A 22,287-nucleotide genomic window follows, 5' to 3' on the forward strand; every position below is an offset into this window, starting at 1 on the left:
ATTCACCCTCTCACCTGTTAATTGAGAAACCATACCTGAGAACAGCTGTGCAAATGTCAGCTGTGTTTTGGCAGGTTACATAGGCCATTACCTGAAAAGCATTTATTTTGTTGGGGTTTTTTTCTATTGTTTGCTTAATGTGACCACAGTGAATAGCAGTTTATATGCAGGTTTAAAAAATCTATTATTTAAAAAAAAATAATTTTTTTTTTACTCTCTTCAAAAACACCTGTGGCGAAATTCATTTATGTTTCTTATGTAGGTGGTGGTTGTGATGGTGGTGGTGGTGGTGGGAGCTGAAGCAAAAAAGCAAAAGACAGAAGTTAAGATATATTTATCTTTTACTTGTTTCACTCATTAGACTATGGCCATGCTGGGGCACCACCTTGAAGAATTTTCAGTCAAGTGAATTCACCCCAGTACTTTTTGCCTTTTAAACTGGGTACTTATTGTACCGGTCTCTTTTGCTAAACCACCAAATTAGGGAGATGTGAATAAACCAACTCTAGTTGTCAAGTGGTGGAGGGGGGCAAACAGAGACAATGGCACATACACACAGAGGCTTCTTTCAGTTTCCATCTACTTAATCCACTCACAAGACTTTGGTTGGATTGAAGCTATAGTAGATGACACTTGCCCTAGGTGCCATGCAGTGGGATTGAACTTGGAACCATGTGATCGGGAAACCAACTTCTCACCACATAGCTACACTTGTGCCTATTGCAGTGTATTTGTTTATTTTGTTATTGCATAGATTGAGTTGAGTTGACTCTGAGCACCAAGTCCATGTTTGGAGTTTCAGTGGAAATGCAAGTTCACATGTGGTCCCCAGTCACATACATATATATATATATACATGCAACAGGTTTCTGTCTATCAAATAGCAGTCACGAGCAAATGAATCTTTCTAGGTCATGCATGTACAGCACACCGAAATCAAAAGCAAAATCAACATAACAACCAGTTTGCCAGTATGTTAATGCCCTCTCCAGTGATTTACCTCTGTCTCCTATCACTACAGTGAATATTGTTATAAAAAAAAGGCAGCAAGCTGACAGAAACATTAGCAGGCTGGTCAAAATGCTTAGCGGTATTTCGTGTCTTTACATTCTTTGTTCAATTTTCTCTGAGATCAATTTTGCCTTTCATCCTTTTGGGGTTGATAAATTAAGTACCAGTTGTGTACTGGGGTTGAGCTAATCGACTGGCCTCCTCTCCCAAAATTTCAGGCCTTGTGCCTAGAGTAGAAAAGAATATTGTTACTATAAAAAGTAAATCCCTTCTCAGCTCTGTCTGCTAGATGTTTTCACTTTCCAATTAAAATTAAAAAAATAAACCTTTGAAGCCAATCCACATCTTTCATAAACATTCATAAAACCTCGTTTCCAATAAATTTGTGGCATTATGCTTTAATAAGACCTCAATTTGTTAATGAATATTTCAAGGCTTCAGCTTATAGGTTTTAGGTTCAAACTTACTATGTGACACATGAAAGCATGTGGCTTAATGGTTTGGGTATTCAGCTTATGATCGTAAGGTTGTGAGTTCAATTCCTGGCAGTGCTTTGTCTCCTTGAGCAAGACACTTTACTTTTATGTTTTTTCACTCAGCTGGCTAAAATGAGTTGTACCTGAAGTTCAAAGGGTCAGCCTTGTCACACTCTGTGTCATTTTGAATCTCCCTGTGAATTATGTGAAGAGGTACCCGTGTCTGTGGAGTGCTCAGTCCTTTGTGTGTTAATTAGATGAGCAACTATTCTTCATCATTATAACTAACAGAATTACAGTTTACTACGTGTCATCATAGGCATTTGTCTTTTACTGTGACCTCCCATTGACCAAAGCATTGTTGAGTGAAATCTGGTAGATGAGAACTGCGTGGAAGCTCATTGGCTCAGTCTTTCTTGTCATCATCATCATCATCATCATCATCATCATCATCATAATTTTCAGTGTTCACTTTTCTGTGCTTGCATGGGTTGGACAGAATTGATTGAGGCAGATTTTTTTATGGCTCGGTGCCCTTCTTGCTACCAGCCTTCACCTGTTTTTTCCAAACAAAATAATTTTTTCTCTTGTTCAGACCTGATTTTGTAGAATATTGGATAGGAACAACACTGTTTGTATGACAGGAGCACTCATTTACAACTAAATTGCCTATGTCAAGACAAGGAGGCAAAAACAAACACACTCATTCACACACACACACACACACACACTTTTTTTTTTGAAGATTTTTCTATACCATTTATATTTTTTAATTTGAGAAAATCTTTTTTCCAATACATACATACATACATAGAAATTTTCATGTGTGTGTGTGTCTGTGTGTGCAAAATCCTCATTACAAAACATGTGTAATTCTTTTTTTCAAAGAGTTCATTAAAATAGTAATTACTTTTGGAATGAACTTTCTTCAAATACACACACACATGACGAATCACTGAAATAAGATGAGAATATTAAATACATACCCAAAACTCTGCCTCTCTTCTTTTTCTTGATTTATATTTATATATTATGAAAAGGAAGGTCCCTTCCATATCGGCTAACTCTGATGAGCGTAAAGTTATAACATAATCAATTTGTTACCTAACACACCATTGTATTCTTTACACGAAACTGATTGGTAAGACAAGCCATGGTGGATATTTAATACTATACAACATTTCGGATAATATATATATATATATATAGGGGGAAAGTAAGCAGAAAAATAAGAGAAAATGCACATTGAAAATCAAAAAGAAGGTAAGGCTTTTTATGAAAAGTAACGATACATATATACAATTAGATGAACTGAGGTATACTCAAAGCAATGACTAGCATTATTATGAAACCGGTATGCTTGTAAATCTCTTTAATAACTCACAATAATGACTTTTATTACCTTTATTCCTACCTCAGTTCATCTAATTGTATATATGTATCGTTACTTTTCATAAAAAGCCTTACCTTCTTTTTGATTTTCAATGTGCATTTTCTCATATTTTTCTGCTTACTTTCCCCTTACATTTCCACGGGTAGTTTCTATTTTGTTTTTTTAACATATTTCTATTATATACATATATATATATATATATATATATATATATATATATATATATATATATATATATATATATATATATATATATATATATATATATATTATCCATCACAGCTAGTTTTACTAATCAATTTCACATAAAAAATACAATGTAGAGTCAGATAAGAGCAGCCATGGTGGATATTTAATACATTTCGGATAATATACCCACTCTACTGACAGACATATGAGTGCATCTTTTCCCTGACTTATGGTTTCTTGGAGGACTCATGCCCGTACATATATATATATATATATATATATATATATATATATATATATATATATATATATATATATATATATATATATATATATATATATATATATATATATATGTGTGTGTGTGTGTTTGTGTGTGTATGTATATATACATACATACATACACACATACATACAAGCATACATGTGTGCATGCATGTGTACATACTTACATACATACATACGCATACACACAATAGGGTTTTTAATTTGTTGTCTACTAAATCCACTCACTCTGCACAGCCTAAGATGGCTGCACACACATACACACAATGGCTAGTAATGAATTAGTTTTAATATTTTGGCTCTTGACCCATTATATGTAATGCAATGCTGACCATGTAACATGAGCAGTAAACTACTGGACAAACAATCCCATTCTATTGATTCAGCCACCAAGCTGTGGATCTCAGTATGAATAAAGAATATAAATTATTTTGTTCTAAATTTTGACAAATGCCGTAGTTTCTGTTGAATGTTCTAGAAATGTCAGTGTTTAACTATTAAGGAAAGGTCAATAATTAATCTTGCTTTGATTGATTTTGTTGTCAATGAAAAAAAAAATAGAGAATATTTTAATGTAATTTGATTTAAAATTGCTTGATTATTAAAACCCCAGCTAGCACAAAGTCTTATGATACTATTGATAACATGAAGTAGTGGGCCAGGAAAAGATAGTTTTTAGGGGTCAAACGTTATAGCTTTTGGGATCCCTTGTGGGTTTATCTTTGTGTCACTTATATAAGAAAGAGAACAAAAAAAAAATGGAAAGGCAAAAGGAAAATGCCCTTATTGCTACTATAGAAGAAACTGTCTGGATTGGACAACAGAGAATCGTTTTTAAGTGTTTCATAGTTTGAGAATGATTTACAAAACTCTGCTAAATTTATAGGGTTGCCCTTGGTGTGTGTGTGTATATATGTAGGAGAGAGAGGGGGGGGGAGAAGAAACTGATTAAATCTAAGCCCAAACAAAGAGAGAAATAAGGGATAACTAAGAAGGAAGGATTGGCTGCTAAAGAAACTGGTTCTGCCTTTCTTTTCTCTTTTACTTGTTTCAGTATTTTTAAGTTGAATGAATCAACTCTAGTACTTTTTTTTAAAGCCTCGTACTTATTTTATTGATCTCTTTTGCTGAACTGCTAAGGTACAAGGATGTAAACACACCAATGCCAGTTGTTACACAGTGGTGGTGAACAAACATAGTCACAAAGATACACACACACACATGATGGACTTCTTTTAGTTTCCATCTATCAAATCTCCTCACTAGACTTTGGTCAGCCTGAGGATTATAAGAGAAGATACTTGCCCAAGGGGCCATGCAATGAGACTGAGCATGGAACCATATGGTTAGGAAACAAGCTTCTTGCCACATGACCACATCGTTTTACTAACTGAATACCTCAGGAAAGAAAAATGCTAAACCAGCAATTCTCAAAAGTTAATGACTGAATTGTTAAACTAACAACCAGAAGTCCAGGTCATTCCTGGGAGACCAGCAGAGAAGTCTGCTGTGAGTATGATTGATTGATAAAATAATTATTAATAACTTCCATTGGTGTAAGAAATATGGCTTATAAGAATGCTGCTTGTTGAGGAGACTAAATGGATAAATTGTGGGAAATTTCATGAGAAATATATGATGGATACTTTCTGTTATGGATACATTAATATGTTCAGTCACATTCACCTGTTCATTAATTGTTATTCAACGATTATTAAATATGAAATCTGTACAAGACATTAATATTTTATTCTCTAAGTTAGGATCAACAAAGAATGGCTGGGTGGTTAACAAACTTGCTTCACAAACATGTAGTTTTTGGTTCAACCTCACTTCACAGCACTTTAAGCAAGTGTTTTCTATAGCCTTGGGGCAGCTAAAGCCTTGTGAGTGGATTTGGTTTACAGAAACTGAAAGAAGCCTGTCGTGTGTTTGTGTGTGTGTGTGTGCACGCATGTGTGCGTATATTTGTGTGCCCTGGTCCTGATATCACTTGATGGTTGTAAATGACCATCACTGGACAATGTCATTCATTTCCAATCTTCCATGAAAAGCAGGTCTGGCGTGGGGAAATATGAAATTACTGGTTCTGGCATGGAGAAGCAGGTGAGGGTTGGTGACAGGAAAGGCACCTGGTTATAGAAAATCTACCTCAAACTCCACCTGACCCATGTGAACATGGGAAAGTGGACATTAAGTGTACTATATAGGCACAGGTGTAGCTGTGTGGTAAGAAGCTTGCTTCCCAACTACATGGTTTCAGGTTCAGTTCCACTGTGTGACATCTTGGGCAAGTCTCTTTTTCTATAGCGTCAGGTTGATCTAAGTCTTGTGAGTGGATTTGGTAGACAGAAACTGAAAGAAGCCTGCCTATTGTGTGTTTGTATATGTGTGTGTGTGTGTGGACTGGCACCCATGCCAACGTCGTCTCCTTCATTAGACACGAAACTCGGCTTGCGAAGACCTGTTGGGGTAAGCGAAAGCAAAATCGTGATGGCACCTGTGCCCAGCGTCGCCTTTCTGGCACGTGTAAAGACTTTCGAGTGAGATTGTTGCCAGTGCCGCTGGACTGGCTCTTGTGCAGGTGGCACGTAAAATACACCATTTTGAGCATGGCCGTTGCCAGTACCTCCTGACTGGCCTTTGTGCTGGTGGCATGTAAAAGCACCCACAACACTCTCGGAGTGGTTGGCATTAGGAAGGGCATCCAGCTGTAGAAACTCTGCCAAATCAGATTGGAGCCTGGTGTAGCCATCTGGTTCACCAGTCCTCAGTCAAATCGTCCAACCCATGCTAGCATCGAAAGCGGACGTTAAACGATGATGATGATGATGATGATGATATCACCCTCTCCCCTCTCAAAGATTCCTTGTTTTCCAAAGTTACTTGGTGGACCTGTCAGTGCAGGTGTCACTTAAAAAGCATCCAGTCCACACTGTAAAGTGGTTGGTGTTAGACATAGGAAGGAATATAGATGTTGGCAACATCTATATTCCCTCCCATGCCTGTCATCTCTTATATTCCTGCCATAAGGCTTCACTTCCACACATGCCAGCTTAATTTAATTCATCCTTAATCGAAAGACACCTGTTGTTAATGTCCTGTTATTTGTATTTGTGTACCATTTCTCCGTTTTTTTTTTTCTGTCCTTGTTTTCATATACATTTGTTGCTTTCTTCCAAGGAGTCTAATGATCTTAGCTTAGTTTTTCCTTGGGGTTGGCCAGATTGGAGCAATCTCGAGTATAACCAGCTGAAACTGCTGAGAAGACCCGGAACTTGTCTGAAAATAGAAAACTCCAAATGACCCATCCTTGTTTTTTCTTGTCCCTTTTTGTATCGTCTAACTGTCTGGATGTTTTGTTGTCACCTGTAGTGTTCTTGTTCCATTTTTTGTATTCTTTTTTATATATACATATAGCAGCGTACGTACACTTGTGGTCTCTCTCTATATATATACATATATATAAAGTCCACTCAGCTGTAAATGCATATCCTTGTGATGGACTAGCTTTCTGATCAAGGAGAATGTCAGTCTGCTTGCCTGAGTGGGGCTACAATAGAGATGGAGCTTTTCTTAATGCTAAGAGATGAAGGATTAGCATGTGAGAAAAAGAGCCAGAACAGAACAGGTTTCTTGCTGTAGAGGATCCACATGGTTACTCACATTACAAAAGAGAGGGTATGAGTGACCAGGGTGGAGCCTCAAAGTAGGTGGTGAATAGAAGTGAGTGGGGACAGAGGAACAGGGAAGAATAGGTGGGTAGAGGTTGCTAGAGTGTAGAGGAGACGGAGAGATGGTTGGAGAGAGGGAATAGGTGTGTGGGATATATATATATATCAGAAGTTTCTTGCAGGTAACCTTCCTATATATTCTTATTCTAATTTTGAATTATTCTGCTCATTCCAAATACAATGAAATACCAATAGTGGATTTGAACTGAAGACTCATGAGTTTAGAGATCAGTGTTTTACCAACTCTGCCATTTTACCTCTTCTCTAACAACTAAATGTAAAATCATTTCTTAATATTTTGTATTCTATTCATTTGTAGGGCAGTTAAAATTAAGTAAACCAAAGAACTTTCTCTGGCACCATGGGCGAATATTACGAGTCAAAAAAGTGCAAGCTCTTGTGGCTGGCTTGGTCATTTGGCATTGTGGTAAGTTGTCAAAGCTGTTCCATTCTTTCCACAATAATGTTTTACCATTATTCAATGAAAGGAAACATTCTAATCCACCTCATTATTTTCTTTTTTCAGGGTATTGACAATGGAATTTTAGGACCAAGCCTGCTTGACCTTGGCTCCCTAATCCAGGCAGAGTTGTACCAAATGAATTGGTTGTTTATTATTTCTGGGATTGGATTCATTTTAGGATGTCTTTTAGTTGGTTGGTTGTCATCAAAGATAAACATGGATCTAATCCTGGCTGTATCCATGCTCCTTGGATCAGCCACTTTTATCTTCATTCCACTCTCTCGTAATTTACCCCTAATGGCAACTTTATTCTTTATTCAAGGACTTACCAAAGGCTTGGTTGATGTAGGTTAGTATTTTTATCAGCCATTCTTTATCATTTTGTCATTCTTTTACGTTTTGATGATGATGATGATATTTGTTTAAAGTTTTCTAGCTTTATAACAATGTAAAAAAGACAACAAATATATCATCATCATTGTTTAATGCCTACCTTCCATGCTGGCATGGGTAGGACAATACACACACACACACACACACACACACACACACACACACACACACACACACACACACACACACACACACACATGTGTATATATATATATATATATATATATATATATATATATATATATATATATATATATATATATATATATATATAGAAACCAAGAGAGAAGATGGAGATAAGATTAATAAAAAATTATTAATACATTGACAAGACCTACAATTGTTTCAATTCATTGCTTATAGTATAAAATCAATCAAATTCAATTTAATTTATTTAAATCAATTCGGTCAGTTTATATATCCTCACTCTACATTCAAATAATAATAAAGGTTTTTATAAAACGCTATCATATTTACCCGTAATAAGTAAATACTTAAAATAGTTCTAATAAAACACATTACTTTTTCCCTCAAAGGTTAGAAGATTAAAATTACTTACGATTCTAAGTATTTATCTATACTTTCGTAATTTATTAACCTTAATTAGAGTATATTTTAAATCTTGATAAACCATTGTAACAACCATAACATACTAAATTTATGTACGTATGAACATACCGGTATGGGTGTTTTTTTTATATATACGCGTGTATCTGCGAGAGATAATGTGTATATATATATATATATATATATATATATATATATATATGTGTGTGTGTGTGTGTGTGTGTGTGTGTATGTGTGTCTGTGTATACATATTTAGGGTTTTACATAAAATAGAAGTGTTTTAACTGATTTTTCTGTGTACATATACGCATTATCATTTATATTTTCACTCTTACCCTTGTTCTGACTCTTATCAATATTATTTTTTAAAAATATATAAATATGCATTTACGTATGATTTTTTGGATGTATGGACATTTTTGTGTAAAAATGTATTTATTAAAACATAGGTTTGTTTATATATTCAAATATGAATGTACTTGTGAATAAGTATGGGAGCATATTTGTGTAGATGTATTTTTTATCTTTATTTATTTATTTTTTTAAATATAAGTAAACGTTTAGATGTTTATGTATGTGTAAATATAAATGTGTGTATATGATTGCGTATACAAGTTTATGTGAGTGTGCGTGTCCACATGTGTATGCATGTGTATACACACACACACACACACACACACACACACACACACACATATATATATATATATATATGTATATATATGTATACATATGTATGTGTCTGTGTATGTATCTATGTGTGTGTATGTGTGCATGTGTATGTGTGTGTGTATGTACATGTATTTGTGTGTATGTGTATATATATATATATATAAATATATATATATATGTATATATATATATATGTATATATATATATATGTATGTATGTGTATGTGTATGTATATATATATATATATGTATGTATATGGGTATATAGGTGTGTGGATGAGTGTATCTGTGTGTATGTATGTATACATGTATACCTGTGTGGGGGGGTGTATGTATGTTTGTAAGTATATATATATATATATATATATATATATATATATATATGTGTGTGTGTGTGTGTGTGTGTGTGTGTATATGTGTACAAATCTACGTATATGTAAGCATGTATAATTGTGTATGTATTTGTATAAAACCATATATATATACGTTATTAGGTTCTGTATGTAAGTGCATATTTCTATATGTATGTGTGTGTATGTATTTATGTATGTATGCGTGTATGTGTATATATGTGTATGTGTGTGTGTGTGTACAAAAAATATATATATGTATGTGTGTGTATATGTATATGTATGCATGCACACACACACATATATGGATATGTGGATGTATGTATATGGGTGTGTGTATGTATATATAAAACACTTGAGTTATTTTTCTTTTATATATACACACATATATATGTATATATATGTATATATGTATATATGTATATGTATTTGTATGTATGTATGTATGTGCATGCGTGTGTTTGCGTATGTATACATGTATGTATATGTATATGCGAATCTGTTTATTTGATTAGGTAATAGGCGTAGAGGTATAGCTATGTGTATGTGCATGAATATATTTCTATTTATACATGTGTGTATATGTAGATGGATACATATGTGTATATGGGGACACACACACATGTGTATATTTGTATATGCGTGATTACGTACGTGCATATGTATAAATGTGGACGTATGAGTGTGTGTATTTATATGGATGTGTATATATATATGTGTGTGTGTGTGTGTATATATGTATATATATGTATATACGGGTGCACATGTGTATGTATGTGTATATACATATATATATGTATATGTGTGTGTGTATCAGTATGCATGTATATGTGTGTGTTTGTGTATGTGTATTTATGTATGCATGTACGCTCTTACACATTGATTGGTATGCGTTGTCCAACCCACTATCCGGCAGCGTCCAATTCTCTAACGGTTTTTTTCAAATGAATCAAGTCATAACCTTATCCATCTACTGTTTTCATAATCGGTCATAATGTCTTACGTTTAAGATGATTCCCATGCTTTCCCTGATGAGAAGGTTACAATTTTAATATCAAAGATCCCTATGGATCACACAGGTTGTAATCTTTTGAAACATATGTAGGAATAAAGTATGCAATTATAACATGCGTTTTCTCCAATCTTTAAATTCTTATATATATATATATATATATATATATATGTAAAGGGTAAAGAGCCCCTTCAGTCATGAGTGACCATGGGATTGCACCTAGGAAGTTACCCTCTGAGGTACAAGTCCAGGCAAAGTTCTTTATGTAAGACCAGCAGTTGCTCCTGCATACCAGCCTCCCCTCCACGCCCCCAGTGTTATCCAAGGGGAAGGCAAAGGAGATGATACAGCTTGGCACCAGTGATGTCACAACTCATTTCTACAGCTGAGTGAACTGGTGCAACATGAAATAAAGTGACTTGCTCAAGAACACAACACAATTGGCGGTCTGGGAATCAAACTCACTACTTCATGATTGTGAGCTCAACACTCTAACCACTGAGCCATGCACCTTCACCATATATATATATATATATATATATATATATATATATATATTTCATGTATATAATTATAAAGATATAATTACAGTTAAGGGCTACCAGTGCCAATGCTAGAAATAAGTGTCAAATACCTACAGTCCACTCTACAATTTGTTCTCTTTCCCTCTCCCCCCTCTCTCTGGATATATATATATATATATATATATATATATATAAGGTTGAGGAGGGTATTGGATTTAACCAGACCCAGGAGGATACAGGTAATACCAAGTAAGTGCTGTGTACCGATTAGTTTGCCCCAGTCGTTGTATGAACAGGGTTGGGTATTATAAGTCGTGTATTAGCATGTGTATATGTAAATATATAAAAACAAAAAGATAAAGAGAGCAAAGGTAAGGTTGAAGAAGTATTTTATGGATAGAGTCTTACAGCTGTTTCTGGGAAGATCCAGTACTTCCCTTCATCGGAGACAGAAAAAATAAAGTAATCTAGTATTATATCCATAGGCGGATATTTTTAGTATGAAGTGGTAAAGAGTGTGATGTACTGAAAAAAGAGAGAACAGTACTTGAAGTGTAGTTTCATTCCAGTGGTAAATATCCGTGTAGAAATCCGTGCAAAGTAATCCTTGTGTGAATAATCCGGAAATTTATATATATATATATATATATATATATATATATATATATATATATATCACGGTGGTGCGCCAGCATGACCGCAGCCACTTGGCTGAAACCCATAAATAAATAAATAAATATATATATACATATATACTTGTCATATATATATTTATATATATATATATATATATATATTTTTATATACACTTGTGTGTGTGTGTGTGTAGCCTTTTGCTATAAGAAAAATAAAAATTAAAAAAAAAGGACTGTTTCCATTCTGTATCTCCTTTTTATTTTCAGGTTGCCTGATCACCTGCAACTGGCTGTTTCCAACCAAACAGAATTGGGAGATGCAACTCATTACAGTTGTTGCTTCTTTTACTGCTTTTGTCATTCCATTCATTGTCTTACCATTCCAAAGCCATAAACTTCACATGTTCTCTGAAGACACCCAACTACGAAACATGTCTTACATCAATCCACACCCACATAACAACATCACAAAAGATGATCCAACCAACATACAATATGCTTATTTAATTGCTGCCATCATTACTTCTCCACCAATAATTGCTTTTTTTTATTATTACATTCGTAGTGGATGTCATTCACAATCAAACCAGAATGACTACGAAGACATGACAGGAAAGATATTGGGACAAAAATACCCTTTGGTTAGAAAGACGAAAATGTTGGTATTACTTTTTTTGTTTCATATTCCAATTTTTGGCATTACAATTGCTTATAGCAATCTCTTGACAGCTTATGGACTTTCAACAAGCAGAAACTTCACAAAGGCTGACTTAGCATTTATGACATCTGTAATGTGGGGTTCGTTTTTAATGGGCCGAATTCTCACTACTGTCTTTTCAAAAATCTTTGATATTGGAATTCTCTTAACACTCAATTTTGGTGGGTTGTTCGTGTTTGTATCGCTGTTGGTCGTACAAATTTACATACCAAATGAAGCTTTACTCTGGATAGGTACAAGTGGGTTTGGTCTTTTCCAGTCTTCCTTTCTGCCATCTGTCATTTCATGGGCTGGTGGCTTCCTGACAATCGATGCTGTTATCCTAACAACTGCACTTGTAGCAAGTGGAATTGGAGAAATGACAATTCCATTCATTGCTGGTATATTCTTCCATTCGTTAGGGCCTTCCAGCCTCATTTATTTAATGCTGGGGAATTGTTGTTTAGAATTTGCTATGTTTACCATGATGGGATTCTTAAATAATTATTATAGAAAAAATTATTTAATTTGAAACCAATTACATTTTTTTCATCTCCAAATGTCCTGAAATGGTTATATATATATATATATATATACATATACACACACATATATATATCTATATATATGTATATATTAATGAATGACGAAGGAATGGGAGTTATGTAATCATTTTCATTAGCTTACCAATGTTTCTACTACAAGTAGCAATACACTTAGAACTGAGTGCTTGTGCAGCATTTCATAGCTTCCACAGAGCACTGCTTCTTATAGCAGAAACAGCTATAAGCTAATGAAAAGAATTACATAACTCCTACTCTTTTGTCATTCATTAAGTAATATTACACTCTCTACTCATTTTACCCTAACGTTTTACCCTAAAGCCTAAATATATTGAGTTCTAACAACAGATCACTAATATCAATATGCCTAGGTGGAATCATTCTATATATATATGTATATATATGTATATATATATATGAAGAAATTGTATTTTATTTGCAGTCTAGTCATTGATAGAGTTATCGATAAGAGTATTTTGAGAGGGGCCACAAATGGCTCCAATTGGAACAGGTGTAGGGAACAAAACAGAACAACAACTGAAAAAATGAAAGTACTTTGCATATTCATTCATTTAGAAATTTCTTCAATGTTAACCTTTTCGTTACCATATTTCTGTTGGAATATGCTGTATTTATTACAATTCATTTTGAAAATAACGAAGAATTTAATGAAAAAACCTTGTCATAATCATCATCATCATCATTGATGATGATTGATGATGATTAGCAAGCTGGTGCTTGGAATATAAATTAACATAAAATTTGGGTGTAAGATATCCATTTAGATTACTTTAAAACAAATGAGAAGATTGCATCAGACAAAGTATCAAGAATGGTTTCAGACAGGTTGGAATCAAAAGGGTTAAAACCCTCATGTGATCCTTAAGTATCTTTAGCAGAGTCTATATCAGTGTTTCTCGACCATGGATCCCTGGGCCCCATGTGCCCCTCGACAGTCTTCCCTTGATAAATATCATAATTTTTTCTTTGAGTTGTGTTTTACATTTTTTGGTGTGGCCCCCTAAAAAAATCCAGGTTTGGGATCGGGCTTGATATTAAAAAGGCTGAGAAACACTGGTGTATACTGTTATAAGCAACAGATTAAATTTCTAGTTTGAAGACGCCTTCCCTCCTGCCGGACTCAGAGGCTCTGTGAGAAGGCTATACGTACAGATCTTCCCTTTCTAAGCAATACAGGAAAAAAAAAAGCCTTTGGTTTATATAATCTGCATACATAATTTGAGAAAACTTGTTATAAATGAAAACAGAAAAAAAAAAATACAGAAGGGAAAAAATTCCTGGCTATTTCAGTCATTCACTGTTATTGCCATCATCACCATCATGATCATCATCATTCTCATAATCATTGTTATCGTCGTTGTCGTCATCGTTGTCATCATCATCATCATCTTTATTTTAACGTCCACTTTTCCATGTTTGCATGGGTCAGATGGGATTTATCGAGGCAGATTTTCAGTGCCCTCATGCCCTTTTTGTCAGCAACCCTCACCTGTTTCCCAAGGTAACATCACCCCCAGGGCCAAACGTGTTTTCCATGTAATATTGCAAGCAATGGACACTGCTTGTGTAACAGTAACACTTGTTTATAATTATCACGCTATGTCAAGACAAGGACACAATAACACACACACACACACACACACTCACACATACACACACACAGTGGGCTACTTTCAGTTTCCATCTGCCAAATCCACTCACAAGGCTTTTGTTGGCCTTGGGCTATAGTAGAAGATACTTAGCTAAGGTGCCACACAGTGGGACTGAACCTAAAACAATGTGGTTGGGTGGGGCAGGTGTCCTAATCCCATGGTCAGGCCTGTAACTATATTCCTCTGTGGTGTTAATTGAAGATTACTCAACCTGGCCTGTTGAGGAACCATAAAATGCTTTTGGTAATATTTTACAATCTTCTGGATTCTATTAACTCATATTCAAGCAGCTTCTGTGGGGCTGCTTGACATGTTAGAAATAGAAGCCAAAATCTCTTTGAAATCAACCTTTACTGTCTTAAAAAGGAAGAACACATTGGATTATATAGGTCTGAGAATTAAAAAAATAAAGGCAAAAACCTAGATGGCCACAGAATGCTTTTGGTTATAAGTTTGCTTGCTCAGTACTGACCTGGATTTAAAGAAAAGGCTCAGAAATGATAATTCTCAAACAATGTTGTTCATTCCAAGTTGATATCACATTCTAATATACATTATTTACATTGGACGGATATGTGTCTTCATCTTGTTACCACAATGTTTCAGGTGATTTACTCTCCAGCTTCATCTCCTGGTAGAATTTTGAACCCTACCTTGGGTTCTCATTCCTAAGGTATTTTTGCCGATATTATTATTATTATTTATTCAAGGCACTGCCTGGAATTGAACTCGCAATCTTGGGGTTAGTAGCCCGTGCTCGTAACCATTATGCTATATGCCTGTGGGCAATTATAGAGTGAATTTTAGAGCTTATAAATCTAATATTTTCCTATCCTTTCTTAATACCGGTTCCCATATGCTATTCATATCTGCACTCACTCTGCTTAAGAGGTTATTGTGTCCTACCATATGTGCTGCCTCTTTTAGTCTTCGTATTTTCCAGTGGTGTTCTCTGTCTATTATTTTAACTTCATCCCATAGGTGAAGGTGGTCTCTGCTTTTCCACACATGGTCAGCTTTACCCAATTTTTCAATGTTGTGGTAACAACAAACAAGATGAGGACACATATCCATCCAATGTAAATAATGTACAGAATTCCTCATCTCTAAAATATAGAACAACATTTAAATATATTAAGTTGTATCATATTGTTGTATATTAAGTTTTATCATATTCTAATATATGAAATTGTATTATATTCTTATTAAGTTGACATAATTACACATTCATTATTAAATTTTTCTTATGTTTTGTTTTGTTTTTACTGCAATAAATTTGTTTATTTCTCTCATCTCTTTTTTTCCACTCTTTTTTTATGTCTCATATTCTGCCCCTCCCCACAAGATGCTGTTCACCACAGTATCTAGTTTGTTGGAGAGTGAAGGTGTGTGGTTTAATGGTTAGAGTAGTCAGTTCACAATCAGAAGCTCCTGGGTTCGATTCCCAGTGGGGCATTGTATCTTTGAAAGACCACATCACTCAATATAACTGTTCCCTTTTTTAAGATAATGATGGTGGTGGTTTGCTACTTCTAAAAGGACCAAGTGGCCTTGTAGTGGCTTTTTCACAAGTTTGTCATATCTCACTCTACTCTTGAAAAGGGAGGCCAAATTTACTGAACAATTTCATCTGGACTTGTCACTGGTTGGATACCTGTGACAACATGCACATATCATATGGTAACAACAAACAATATCACCTATCAATATAGTTATGTAAGATTAGTCTCTTGAAACAGCTGTCAAAACAAGACATTACATAATGTTTTTTCATTATATAATTTGTATTTTGTGCTCCATGTCAATAAATGTCTCAAGCCTGTGTCTATCTACCTTACTACCTCTATAATTTTTTAATATATTTTTCTTGAGCCCTATAAGTTATAAGCCTGGTTACTCAGTTTCAATCGGGGATAAATGACCGAAAGCACAACATTACCTTGAATGGAACACCAATAGCAAATCAACTCACAAGGCTTTGATCAGTCTGGAGCTATAGTAGAAGACACTCCCACACAATGGGACTGAACCCAAAAGCATGTGGTTGGGAAGCAAGCTTTTTACCACACAGCCATACATCTTCAAAAGGGTGATGTAAGTAGATGTGTTATTGACAGATATGGCAACATTAGTCATAGTGGACAACCTTCTCTGAGCACAAATGTAAACAAACAAACAAACACATATCCGTATATATGACAAGCTTATTTCAGTTTCCAGGACTTTGATTAGCTTTGGATTATTTTAGACTCTTGCCCAGAGTGCTGCATGTTGGGACTGAACCCCAAACCATATGACTGGGAAACAACCTTTTTAACCATATGGCCATGTTTGTGTGAGAACAGACTGGGAGGCAGAGGTGGTATGCCTCTCAGACACAATCCAATCATTATCATTTTAACATCCACATTTCCATACTTGTGTGGGCCACACACAGTTTAGTGAAGCAGATTTCCTACAGACTGATGCCTTTCCTGTCAGAAACCCTCATCTATTTACTCATGGTCAGACATGGTTTACATGGAATATCAGAAATAAACGACACTGCTTGTATGACAGTGACACTTATTTACAATCACCGTGTAATGTCAAGACAAGGAAACACAGATACACACATATCATCATCATCATCATCATACATTCATTTTCCATGCTGGCATGAGTTGGATGGTTTTCAAACACCAACCACTTTACAGAGTGTAATGAGTGACTTCTATGTGGCACTGGCATGGGTGCTTTTCATGTGGCACCAGTACAGGTGCATTTTATGAGGAACCAGCATGGGGAGCCTTTTATGAAATTAACAACAAATATTCATTGTAAAAATATTTTTTATTCAATCAATATTCTAAATCAAAAGTTTTGTTTGTAAAAAATAAATTAAAACAAAAAAAAAGAATGAAAATAAAAACAACTTCAAAATTAGAATCAGATAAATATGGAAGGAAATCCAGGAGAAGAAAAGCAGAGAGGAATCAAGCTGCAAAAAGTGTTGTATTTCGTGGAAACAATATTGTGTGAGCATCAATGCTATGCATTTATCATGTATTTGTGATTAAAGATATTTGACAGTTCATTTAATCAATGAAGTATTTCACAAACCGATTTAGGTGACAAAAAAAAAAGTTTTCATTTTGGTAAAATAATGACAATTCTGAAAATTTTTTAAAAATTTTGTTTATCAAAGAAAAAAAAAAAAAGAATATTTAAAAAGAATATAAGACTTATCCAAGGATGTTTTATTGGTGTTTTAAAAAACAAGCTAGTCTTGAATGTTACTTATTGTGTCTCCTGCCAAATTCCTTTGTCTTTTATTTACTCTTCTACATATTGTACAAAAACTAACATTTTTGGCAATAGAATTTTGCAGTTGAATGAAAGTCTGCTGTAATGCACCCAAGAACTGTAAACAAGTTCATTACTATTATTATTATTATTATTATCATCAGTGAGCGAGTAGAATCATTAGTGCACCCGAGAAAATGCTTAGTGGCATTTCTTCTGATCTTTTATGTTCTGAGTTCAAATCCTAACGAGACCAACTTTGCCTTCCTTTCAAGGATGGTGTAATTGACTAGCTCCCTCCCAGCAAAATTGGTGTAAAAATGAGGAAGAATTGTTAGAACATTGGCAAAAAAGCATTCTTCTGAGTTCATATCTCATGACGGTCAACTTTGCTTTTCAACTCTCTGGGGTTGATAAAACGAAGTACCAGTAGTGTACTGAGGTTGATAGTATCAAGAAAGTCTCTCTTCATAAAACTGCTAGCCTTGTATCTAAATTAGAAACAGTAAATGTAATAAACAAAAAAAAAAAAAAAAAACCCAGATGGGACAAGGTTGAGCAAATACTGTATTAGGTTAATGCTTAAAAAGAAGGGAAAAAGTTGATGAAGGACTAACATCTGAAACATCAAAATGTTTTCCCTTCCTTTTAAGCATATATCTAATACAATCTATGTTAAATTTTGTCCCTCCTGTTTTTTTTTTAATTTTCAAACATTACATTTATAAATTCTTATAATTATCAACCTTTTAGCTAACACTTTTTATCAACTTTATCAAATTAACTCATTCTCAGAAAGTCTACAAAGTGTTGCTGCAATAATGATAACTGTTTCTATGTACCACACAGGGACATATGTTAAGTAGATTAGAAATATAACCACCCTGCTCTTTGAATAAGTTACCATTTTTTACCATCAGAATATCTGACATTTATTTAGAGTTGGATGAATTGAGGAACAGAATGTTGCACTGTGTCCAGAAATACAATGAAACAACTGCAGCAGGTATTGAGTTATAAGCTGTATTTAATTAAGAGCTGGTTGTGAAGTCTCTAATCTATATAATTATTCATCTCATAGTTAGATAATGAAATGGTGTCTCAATCAGGCATGAACTACCCACAACCATCAAACTCACAGATTTACAGCAGTTGAAGTCATTTGAACTGGATTTATACATGTAAAAAACAAACAAACAAAAGCATAATTATTGATAATAATAATTTCTAATAAATATAAAAAAAGATTTGGAATTTTTATGTCTATTGATGTTAAACACGAACTTGACTATTTAAAATCATCTTCTGGAACCACTCATAACTTACCAATGGTTACAAATGTAATGATGTCATACAGATTTTTAGATAATTGCTAAAGGGAAATTTTAATTGTAGTTCTGATATTTTTCATTCATTTAGTCAGAAGGAAGATCATGCCCTTTTACAAAGGGTCATGACCTTTGACCCTTTATAGAGCCCCTGAGACTGGAAAGAAAGAGGAATTTAAGAAGTTACACTCAAACTAGGAACCTAACCTGAATGCTTACAATAAAGCAAATTCTGCTAAGGGTATCCAACAAGTTGGTGGTAGGATTAAAGAACAGGAGATTAAGTCTACCATCTAAGTACACATTAGCAGGATTTGAACTCAGAATGCAAAACACTGGAACAAAGTATTTAGTCTAACCCTCTAATGATTCTACCACCCAACCACTCAGAATGGTACTTTATTGACCCTGAAAGAAAAAATAACAAAGCTGACTTTGGTGGGATTTGAACACCAAATATTAAAAGCTGAAATAAAATCTGCAAAGCATTTTGTCCAATGCTCTATCAAATGACAAAAATATTTTGTCAGATGCTCTACTGACTAACTGATCAATTTTGCCACCTCAAAATTTTCTTACTAAACTATCATGTCATGTTTACTAACTTTTGATAATTTTAACATTTATATTTTTCTTAAATTCCACACAAAACAAAGACAAAATATTCTATGTTCATTTGGGGTGCTTCTCTTCTCTTATTAATACAAAGAAGAGGGAATATGCCAACAGTCTTTAGGGACAGTTGATGTATAAGCTTGAATTTACATCAGTCAAATATCTAGAAATACCAAAGGAGTATTTTTTAGAGGGTCACAAGTTCTGGGAGGAAGATATTGGGAAATATTTTCAAAAAAAAGGGGAGTCTATGTAAATACAGATGACATACATTAGGAGGTATACATAGTTAGAAAGTTCAGAGGAGAACAGAAACTGTTTATAGTAGCAGTAAAAGAGACAGGGTTTGTGTGCACATCACTGATTTAGTGGTGGCAACATGACAATAAGTGAAAGCTTGCTTATAAGTCAGATGACATTTTGTGGGAGGTGAGTAAAGTTAGATATGCTCTGTATATATTCAAAGAGAATTCTCTGTGGTATACACACAGGATTTATAAAGAAATTGTTTAAAGCTGAAGAGAATAACCCCCAACTTTTGTTAGATGCAGTCTTGGCAATATAGATGTGTGGTAACCTTGAAAGGTAATCAGAGAATGTGAGGTCTAGCATTTGTAGAGAATGAAAATATGTTAGTTGGGACTTATTTACGAGCAGGGAGGATGATTTAGTCATGTGGAAAGAACATCTTGAGATGAGTACTAATTGTGACGGAGGGATTCTGAATGAAACATAGCCCTTCAAAGCCCTAGAAAAAAAAAAGGACGGTCCCCTCCACCCCACTAAAGTTATAGAACTTTTCCCATTCATTTGCTCAGTTTAATGTTTTCATCTTCACTGTCATTATATGTTTTGCTGGAGACAGTTGGAATGCATGGTCATAATCAAGATGTTAAAAACAAACAAATAGAATGAAAACTTAAACAAATCATTCAAGTGCCAATTTGTGTGTCAGAAATAATTATTTCATCTTGTTAACATTATTAACGCTATTTTCCCAATCACTTGAAAAAAAAAACATCAAAAAACAATTAAAACCTGAAACTTGACAACCCCCGCCACTCACCAAAATGTGACTGTCGTATTTTCGTGAGAGGTACATTAAAAAAAAAGTTGTTTAAATAAAACAACAATCTATAAATCATGTTATATTTAATGGAATTATTTTATATTTAATGGAACTATTTACAAAAAATGTTTTCTTTATAAAAAAAAAGAAAATTGAAAAAAAATCACTGTACTGAAAAGAGAACAAAAAACATTGAATTTGATTAAAAAAAAATGTAAATTATTTTATAGAAAGAGAGAATCCTGCAAACATTGGAGAAGCTTAAGAAATCAAACAGAATCAAGCAGGTTTTTTTATTAGTAAATTGTTGTTACTTAAATTATTTTTATTCTTGTGTTTTATGGGAGAAACACTCCTGCAAATTAAATAAAAGCAGAAGTAATGGTGGTAGTAGTAGTAGTGATGATGTTATTTTGAATTCTAAGAGTTAAAAATTTAGGAACAGATAGAGGGGGTGGGGGATTATCAAATCCGTCTGCAATTTTTTTTTTTTCATTTAAATAATCACTCAGTAACTAATGAACAATTCCTCCCTTCATATTATTATTATCATTATTGGCTTTGTACAGTGAATTCATTCTCAACACAAGAATGGCGGTGTTCGTTTTCTTGTAAAGAACAAGTCTAGCGCTCATATTTTCTGATATCTTTCTCTGGTTTCACTATCACTTCGCTCTGAAGAACTCTTTTTGTCTTCAATTTCAAAGTGATGTACATTTCTTTTTGGTGGACCTGTAAAAAAGGAATAGACACAATAAATAAATGAAAAGGGTGGAGGAGAGAAAAAGAGAGAGAGAGAGAGAAGTCTGTTCAAATGATAGCTAGTTGACATCATCATCATTTAATATGTTTTCCATGCTGGCATGGGTCAGGCAGTTGAAACAGGGGCTGGCAAGCTGGAGAGCTGTATCAGGTGCCAATTGTCTATTCTGGCATGGTTTCTACAGCTAGATGCTCTTCCCAATGCCAACCACTTTATAGAGCAAACTGGGTGCTTTTTATGTGGCACCAGCATGGGATTTTCAATCCTTTTAATGCAAGTATCAGATACATTTAGTCAAAATTTTATTACTGTTAACTGTGAAAAGCAGCTTTATATACCCAAAATATTTTTTGTTGAGATGTGACCTGTTTATTATGGGGGAAACATGACTTGCAGGAAACACCAACTCCATGTTTCGGTGGATAATGACATCTCCTTCAGTTGTGGGGTGGTTGCCATGTAAAAAGCACCCAGTATTCTCTGTAAAGTGGTTGGTATTAAGGAAGGATATCCAGCTATAGAAACCATAGCAAAACAGATGCAGGAGCTTGCTGTAGTTCTCTGACTTCCCAGCTCCTGCTGAACTGTGC

General features: G+C 34.3%; 2 protein-coding genes across 9 annotated transcripts in view; one reads left to right on the forward strand and one right to left on the reverse strand.

Moving 5' to 3' along the window:
* LOC106869622 (solute carrier family 60 member 1) overlaps positions 1-15,929 on the forward strand; it is a 78,366-nt gene extending 62,437 nt beyond the window's left edge. For all 8 annotated transcript variants that reach the window (XM_089349465.1, XM_089349463.1, XM_089349466.1 and 5 more), the window contains 3 exons: positions 7,408-7,515; positions 7,615-7,900; positions 11,972-15,929. In XM_089349465.1, the coding sequence (XP_089205591.1) occupies positions 7,450-7,515; positions 7,615-7,900; positions 11,972-12,933 (1,314 nt within the window). In that variant the 5' untranslated portion in view covers positions 7,408-7,449 and the 3' untranslated portion in view covers positions 12,934-15,929. The remainder of the gene's footprint in view (positions 1-7,407; positions 7,516-7,614; positions 7,901-11,971) is intronic.
* A 1,521-nt stretch (positions 15,930-17,450) lies between these two features.
* LOC106869623 (NPC intracellular cholesterol transporter 1) overlaps positions 17,451-22,287 on the reverse strand; it is a 69,325-nt gene continuing 64,488 nt past the window's right edge. Inside the window, exon 22 of the mRNA XM_089349462.1 lies at positions 17,451-21,666. Coding sequence (XP_089205588.1) covers positions 21,566-21,666 — 101 coding nt within the window. The 3' untranslated portion in view covers positions 17,451-21,565. The remainder of the gene's footprint in view (positions 21,667-22,287) is intronic.

The sequence above is a fragment of the Octopus bimaculoides genome, chromosome 3 (genome assembly GCF_046866305.1).
Source record: "Octopus bimaculoides isolate indiv1 chromosome 3, ASM4686630v1, whole genome shotgun sequence".
Lineage (NCBI taxonomy): Eukaryota > Metazoa > Mollusca > Cephalopoda > Octopoda > Octopodidae > Octopus > Octopus bimaculoides.